This window comes from Carassius auratus, chromosome 19, assembly GCF_003368295.1.
Source record: "Carassius auratus strain Wakin chromosome 19, ASM336829v1, whole genome shotgun sequence".
In the NCBI taxonomy this organism is placed as follows: domain Eukaryota; kingdom Metazoa; phylum Chordata; class Actinopteri; order Cypriniformes; family Cyprinidae; genus Carassius; species Carassius auratus.
The window spans coordinates 21,212,888-21,220,743 of NC_039261.1; the positions used below are offsets into that span (position 1 = coordinate 21,212,888).

The following is a 7,856-nucleotide window of genomic DNA, read 5'->3' on the forward strand; positions in this document are numbered from 1 at the left end:
CTGTCTATGTAAGGTTAACGTTAGTGTCAGGTGGATCGTATGCATTCGTGGAGTTCAAGTTTGTCAAGCAAAGAGGACTTGAGAAGAGTCATGATGAATGACACCTCAAAATAGGTAAGTGAGGGGGTCAATTAACCAAATCAAGTGTGGCTGCATAAATTTCAGTAAATTAAAAGCCCCAAGCTGAGGCTATCAAAGCACTTTACCATGTTCACTTTTCCTTGGGGTTGGCATTCTCCTGCAGGGAACGTGTTGAAATTATATGAATTAATTTAGACTGAACAAATAGCAGTTTAGTTAAATGTTTATTTTAGTAGGGAGGTTACTTTAAGGCATCATAAGCACAGATAGACAATAGAGTGGTTTGGTTTGTTAGTCTTTGCATGCATGAAACAGATGAAATTGTTGAAACCGTTAAATTGGGTGATTTGTTTACATAATATATATATACTTTGTAAAGAGTAGAAAAAGATCTATTGACAAATACAGTTTTTCTTTCATTACACGAACACAGCAGCCATGGCCTACACGGCATAACAGCAGGTCTACCTAATGCCCTGACATACTAAATCTATCCAAATATCACTGTTTAGGCTTAACTAATACCTGTCCACCTGTAATAAACGAACAAGCCTTCATATTAGCCTTCAAGCGATGCATCCAACTTCAAAAGTCATAAACCATTAAACATGAAGATTGTAAAAACCAAATACAAAAGTGACAAATGTGTGGTAGTACAGTTTGAGTTATGCACAACATCTATAAAGTACCATAACAGTGTTTATACATCATTAATATCATGTTAATGACAATTAAATCTAAATTATGTCATAAGTGCTTATTAATTCTACATGCCCATATATCTAATGAAGTCAACATATTGTACTGATAATTAAATACTTGAAAACAGAACATTCATCACAATTTTTTATGATGTAGTGTAACCAGAATTAAATACTATATGATTATAAACAAAACATATATCAGAACTCCCTAAAATCCCACTTTTTTATGAAACACAACTCCTTTAGGCATATTTAATGAAAAGAACTGTCTAAAAATGTATCAAGGTTCCCAGTTTGTCTATTCCTAGAGTACACTACATGGTTACGATCATGATCAACATGGTTATAGGGTTAGTTCACCCAAAAATTAAAATGTCATTAATGACTCACCTTCATGTCGTTCCAAACCCATAAGACCTCCGTTCATCTTCGAAACACAGTTTAAGATATTTTAGATTTATTTTGAGTTGCAGGACCAGTCAAACTATGAAAAAATGTGACTTATATTCCAGAAAATACGGTAATAAAAACCTCATCAAAGTAGTCCATGTGACATCAGAGGGTCAGTTAGAATTTGTTGAAGCATCGAAAATACTTTTGTGAACACGCTCACAACAGACCCAGAAGAGAAGACAATGCTTAATAGAGTCATAATTTTAGTTACTTTTGGACCCAAATGTATTTTCGATGCTTTAACCAATTCTAATGGACCCTCTGATGTCACATGGACTACTTTGATGATGTTTTTCTTACCTTTCTGGACATGGACAGTATACCATACACACAGTTTCAATGGAGGGACTGAGAGCTCTCGGACTAAATCTAAAATATCTTAAACTGTGTTCCGAAGATAAACGGAGGTCTTATGGGTTTGGAACGACATGAGGGTGAGTCATTAATGACATCATTTTAATTTTTGGGTGAACTAACCCTTTAAGGATATATAAATGTGTGCATGTATGTATAAAATCGCACCCTTCAATCATGCATGAAAACACTTTATACCAAAAACCCTTCAAACAATAATTGTGAAATAAATCCGTTATTTTTTTAAATACTTACTAACCTGTAATTCTGCATAACACATAAAGTCAACTTGACTGTTCATTTGAATAAACATTTAAACGCACACATATGAAGATCTGACATTATTGGCAGTACCTTCAGATTTCAGAGTGCAGTACCATTTGAAGCAGATAACTGCTATAACTTCTACATGATTATGTCTAAATAATATAGCTATAATGTACTGCTGAGGTAAAGTGAAAGTATATTCTATTCAACCAACAGAAACAAATGATACAACAGCATCAGTTCCTTGTTAATGTCTTTCCCTTCATGTTACTTTGGCTTCCAAAAGCTTACCTAATGGAAAGCTCAAATATAATGAAATGCTCTTACTGCACTACCAGGATTAAAAATGTTCTATAAGAAAAACTACAGGTGAAATAACATTTCAAAAAGTCAGAATTTGCAGTGTCTAATGGCATTCAACAGATCCGTTACTTCACTGTCTTCTTATGATTGCATTAAAAATATAAAGAACAGCATTCTTCCCTGGAGTTTAGATTAAAATGCACTTTGTGTTTTGGCAGCATGGCAAGACAGACAGGAAGTGTAAGTCGAGAGAGAAACATGGGAAAGGGAAAACCAAAGAGATGCAGTGTGGAGGAAAAGACAGATAAAAGTAGAAGAAATAAATTGTCAAAGACAGAAAAGATAGTCATTTGTAAGATAAAGAACGCGAGGAAAATGTGAGAGTGAGAGAAAAATATACTAGGGAAGATTAATGATGCATGCATACAGAAATGTCATGTTGGAGAATTTCTTCAACCAGTCTGGGCCACCTAAAGAAAAAAAGAGAAATTCTATGTTAATTGTACATGTGCGAATATGCGCACATTAGATGAAGAACAAAATAAATTCACGATGATGAGAATAAAAACATTTTCTGTATTTACTAAAAATAATACTGTTTGAAATGCTGTTTTTACCTGGGAAATGGTGACCCCAGTTAGTTTCTCAATGGTTTCAGGCAGTCTGGTCATGATGTCAAGCACTTCACCGGTCAGCTTGGCTGCACCGATCTCTGAACCTCCACTGGAAACCATGGTGACCTTATTGGCAGCTGACAGGGGCTTGCTGATCTCCTCTGCCATCTAACGGACAGAAAGAACACCATTTACAAACAATGGAAGACATCAACAAACTGCTTTTTGTTATAAGCAGGATCATCTCTTGCAAGATTCTTATTTTTGCAGTGCAATGCAATATTTTTCTGAATTGCCAACAGCCAAGAAAAAAAAAACATTACAAATACATCTCACCAGCGGCAGTTTCTCCAGCAACATGTCCACCATTGCTCCTTCCTTGTAGTGCTGGAAGGCCTCAGCCTTCTTGGCCATCTGCTCAGCCTCGGCACGACCTTTAGCCTCCACAGCGTATGCTTCAGCCTCTCCTCTCATCTGCAGAGACACAGTTCTAGTGTAACACAAACGGTTTTGTTTTGAATATAGCCAAGATGATGGCTAATCACTTACTTTGATAGATTCGGCCTCCGCTTCTGCCTCCATGATTAGCTGAAGACTGTTGCAGAGCACAAAATGGCCAGATGCAGATGTTTTTAAAGGTGAGTGATTTTAAAATACTTTATCCTATCCAAACATAATCCAATCTGAGACATTGTTTGCAATTCTATATAATTTCATTAATGTGGAAATAAAAACACGAGGCAAAAACAATTGGTGAATGTTTGTGGGAAAACAACCTCCATGTTATGTGGCATTTTAAAACAATCAGGAAGCTAAGAGCACTGAAGAAGCATCCATCTCACCGTTCTGCTTCGGCCAGTTTCTCCAGCCGGTATCGTTCGGCATCGGCTGGTTTCTTGACTTTGGCCTCCAGCTCTTTCTCCTTGCGTGTGATCTCCTGTTGCTGAAGCGTGATTTGCTGTGAGCGCTCCACCACCAACACCTGCATCTTCTCCTCCTCGATCCGCTGCTTGGTCTTTGCCACCTAATGCAACCGTCACAGGAGGATGAAGATTTATGGAATAAATGTAAGTAAATGAAAAAAAAAAGAGACCCACAAAATCATGTCACACAGTTATGATTATTAAATCGGTATAACTATTAAAGGAACAGTTCATCTAAGTATGCATTTCTTTCTTTTGTTGAACACAATAAAGGTATTTTACTTTGTTGATGACCAGTTTTGGTTTCCGTTGACTTCCATTGTATTTTTTTTTTCAGACGATGGTGGTCAATGGGAACCAAAAATGTTGGTTACAAATATTATTCAAAATGACTTTTTCTTTGCCATAGAATAAAGAAAGTCACACCAGTCTGAAATGACATAGGAGGGGAGTAAATTAAGACAGAATTATACGAGAACCCCAAGGATTCATTATGGAAAGTCAAGAACTTTTTTCACAATGTTGTGGATCGCCTATAGGTTTGGTTGTGGTTTTACCTGGAGCTGATAGGCCATTTCAGACTCAGCTTTTTTGGTGAAGACCTCAATGTCATAGACAGCCTTCTTCAGCTCGTAGTCTCTCTGAGCCTTAGCCATCTCGATCTCATTCATGTACTGAGCAGATACCTTCTCCTGTATGGCATTGGCCTCCTACAGAGAGAAGAAATGAGAGACGCATTAACAAAAACACTGAAAAAAAAGGCTGTGTTTGTAACAGTGTATTTGCAATGGCTCACCCTGATCACTGCGTCTCTTTTGTTCATGGCTTCCCCAATACGAGCATCCTTCTGCACTTGTGCTGTACGGGCCTTCCCCAGAGAGTGCAGGTAATCCTGAAAGGAAAAACCTTGATTCACCACTCACACAGATTCATCTCTGTAGACATTTAAAGCATTTGAAATATTAGTGATAAAAAAAAGACACTTTATTTTTGCAGCTTACATTGCTTGAAAAAAAAAAAAAAAAAAAAAAAGGATTTTCCTTTTCAGAATGTAATGAATCATGCAATTTGTCTTAGTTAGGTTTGCGGTAGTAATTTTACTGGAATTTGTTATTTAATTTAACGCCCAGAAAAAAACCATGTCTTAATCCCTGAATATGATCTGCTTGTTTGCGAACTATATGCTAATTTGCACAGCTGTTGGCAGACTGCAGTGGTCATTATGAAAACACGCTGACTACATGCGTTGTCAGTAAATCATCTGCAGAACTTTCCTTTCCCATCAACACTTTTTATGGGATTGCACTCTTATGCTAATTTGCCTTGTTTAGTCAGTTTGGCCCTAGGTTCGATAAACACAACTATACAAATGGGGCTAACAGACCTGGTCATCATGAACGTCTTTGAGTGTGTAGCTGACCACACTGATGCCCATGTTGACAAGGTCAGACGAAGCCACCTTGAACACCTGCTCGGAAAACTTCTTTCTGTCTTTGTAGATCTCCTTAAGAACAAACACAAAACACACCATGCCCAGTGAAGTCAATATACTATGCCAAGGACTGGAAGTGCAGATTTTGAACACTATATCTATTTTGACTGCTATTTGTGATGTTGCAGAGTGCAGTACGTTTGCAAGGTGGGCATTTTCTCTGTGCACATGTCTGTTTACCTCCACGGTCAGGTGAGCAATGATGGCTCTCTGGTGACCCTCCAGTGTTTCCAAGGCAATGTGGGCAATCTCACCCTCTGACTTTCCCAGAAACATCTGACATGCTGCAGCCAACATCTGTTTATTTTGCCCTTGAATCTTCATCTGTCAGAGAGAGAAGGTTGAGTTTAACCACATAACAATTGATGATTTGTTTTAACAGAAAATTGGATAATTTCAGAAAAGAAAGAATAGCACAGTAATCATTTTTTATTAGATAAAAAAAAAAAATTCTTAAACCCTATGAAAAATGTTTACGGCATATTAGCGAGATTGTTAACCTGCGCGATTCCAGTGACAGAGATGGGCACTCCATGACGTGTGTAGACTTTATCACTCTTAACATTCAGCGTAAGAGTGTTCAAAGAGATCCTGACATGGGAAAAAAGGGAAAAAGCTGAGATTTGTTTATGTAAACTATGCATACACATATACAGAAACACACAGAGCAGATAATACCTTTGTATCTGCTGAATGCATGGGAAAACAAACACTCTACCACCAGAGATCATGACTGGAGGTGAGCGACAGAAACCTGAGGGAGGGGTCAGATCAACATATCTGAATGGGTTTTCATGATTTATACTGAAAGTCTCTCTCTATAAACATATTTCTGTAATGTTTAGTCTTACCTGACACCACCATTGCTTCATTTGGACCGCAAGTGTAAAACATTTTCACTACGGAGAAACCAGAGAAATGAAAGTAGTGGAGTGGAACACAGTTAAAATGGTTTTTTTTAGAATGATGTGCATGGGAAAAAGCAATCACGGTGTATTATTTTTTTATATCTCACATAACAACTATTTTATTCTGTTCTTAATCATTTTAAAAATAAATCTCCATTCTCATTGCAACATTCAGTATGGCACACTTTTCATAACTACCAATTAATCCCAAGAGGCTGTAGGCCATAAAGACATATATAATATATCTATGTTATATACTTCTATATAAATAGGTTTATGCAAGAACATATACACGTATATGTAAGTACACAACATGCCAAAACGTCAAAGGTGTAAATATATTCACATATGGGTCAAAAATACTCAAATATAAAGTCAAATTAAATCTATTAAAAATAAAATATACCTTATATATATATATACCTTATATATATATATATATATATATATATATATATATATATATATATATATATATATATATATATATATATATATATAATTTAACTCTGTTGAAATCGAATTCTATATTCTACATAAAATATGTATTTATATTTATATTAAATAATGCGCAGTATTTTACAATCAGCATTATAAACCCACTAATGCCTTTAAGTAGTAGTATCGATTGACTGATGTATTTTCCACTTTTCTCTGAAATGGTGGGCTTGTGGTTGCTCATTGAATCATTAAATAAAGGTCTATAAGAATCCCCTTGAAAAAGCCACTGATTCAAGTCCGTTTTACTTATTAAAGAGTCCCAAGCGTGGCACACGGTAAAACACGAGCATATCTCTTAGATTTAATATTATTATTTTTTTTTTATTATTATTAATATTGAATAATATTGTTTTTTTGTTTTTTTTTTGCACGGTGGATATGAAAATGGTGGGCAGCGCGCACTAGGAGGTGCCCGATAATGACATTAGCAGCCCATAACAATATTAAATCGAGCACATTTTGTCTGTTATCTCAGCCTACAGATGGAAAACATTCAGACTGTATTTTCTAGGTATACTTAAAGTCAAAACTTGCGAAATAACAGGTAAACACAATAACGGCGTCTACGAATTCGCAATATTGTATCGACCAGTAAAATAGATTAATCCAGTGTTTACATCCAGCACGTCATGACAACGTCAAAGCCATCAGAACAGACTGCAAAGAAAACGGGAAAAATATTGTCAGAAAAACTCTTACCATTTAGGTGAATCGCCAGAAAATATGAATCGACTTGATAATAGCACGATATCTGTGCTCTTTTGAAAACGGTGTAAGATACAGAAGCAGCAGGCTCGGCTGTAAGAAGCAGCGTGTGTTAGTGATGGCGCCCCGCCCGGATGACGTCACATCACACAGCCCGACTGGCGCCATCACGAGGAGCAGTTAAGAGCTTTCGCAAGAGCTCCGTGGCCTAGGATAAACAAATTGAAATCAGTTTCAGATGCCGTTTGCGGTACTGGATGTACAGGAACGAGTTATTTGATGAATCCCATGCATTAAGATTAACTATAAAAAAAACTTGACTCATTAAATGCAGCTGTCATAATGACATTTAAACATTGCTTAATACATACTTGGATTTGAATACCTTCGTGAATTGTATATCTGTGTGGCATTTGTTAATTTTTTTAATGTCATATAATTGTAAATAGTATGCACTGGATTTAAATGCATTTATGTAGCCTATATATAAAAAATAATCCAGCTAATGTTTTACCTTGACGGGGATGATTTGCAGAGCATTTGCTGGTTGC

At 36.3% G+C, this 7,856-nt stretch overlaps 1 protein-coding gene across 2 annotated transcripts; it reads right to left on the reverse strand.

Annotated features, from left to right (window-relative positions):
• Positions 1–1,629: 1,629 nt before the first annotated feature.
• Positions 1,630–7,456, reverse strand: LOC113119801 (flotillin-1-like). Of its 2 annotated transcripts, XM_026289466.1 has the most exons (13): positions 7,300–7,456; positions 6,043–6,090; positions 5,870–5,945; positions 5,692–5,782; positions 5,372–5,515; positions 5,084–5,203; positions 4,496–4,591; positions 4,257–4,409; positions 3,619–3,800; positions 3,326–3,371; positions 3,113–3,250; positions 2,780–2,944; positions 2,615–2,632 (listed from the first exon to the last, which is right to left on the reverse strand). In XM_026289466.1, the coding sequence occupies exons 2-13, from the start codon at positions 6,083–6,085 to the stop codon at positions 2,615–2,617; spliced, it is 1,272 nt and encodes a 423-aa protein (XP_026145251.1). In that variant the 5' UTR covers positions 6,086–6,090; positions 7,300–7,456. The 2 variants fall into 2 exon arrangements, with proteins under 2 accessions (XP_026145250.1, XP_026145251.1); XM_026289465.1 differs by lacking the exon at positions 7,300–7,456 and having other exon boundaries at positions 1,630–2,632; positions 6,043–6,085.
• Between the last annotated feature and the right edge of the window lie 400 nt (positions 7,457–7,856).

Excerpts from the sequence above, each read along its gene's own strand:
- LOC113119801 (XM_026289465.1), bottom strand. The coding sequence starts at position 6,085 with ATGTTTTACACTTGCGGTCCAAATGAAGCAATGGTGGTGTCAG. Across the intron at positions 5,516-5,691 it reads CTGTCACTGGAATCGCGCAG|ATGAAGATTCAAGGGCAAAA; the intron begins GTTAACAATCTC and ends TCTCTCTGACAG. Across the intron at positions 3,251-3,325 it reads CGGAGGCCGAATCTATCAAA|ATGAGAGGAGAGGCTGAAGC; the intron begins GTAAGTGATTAG and ends GTGTCTCTGCAG.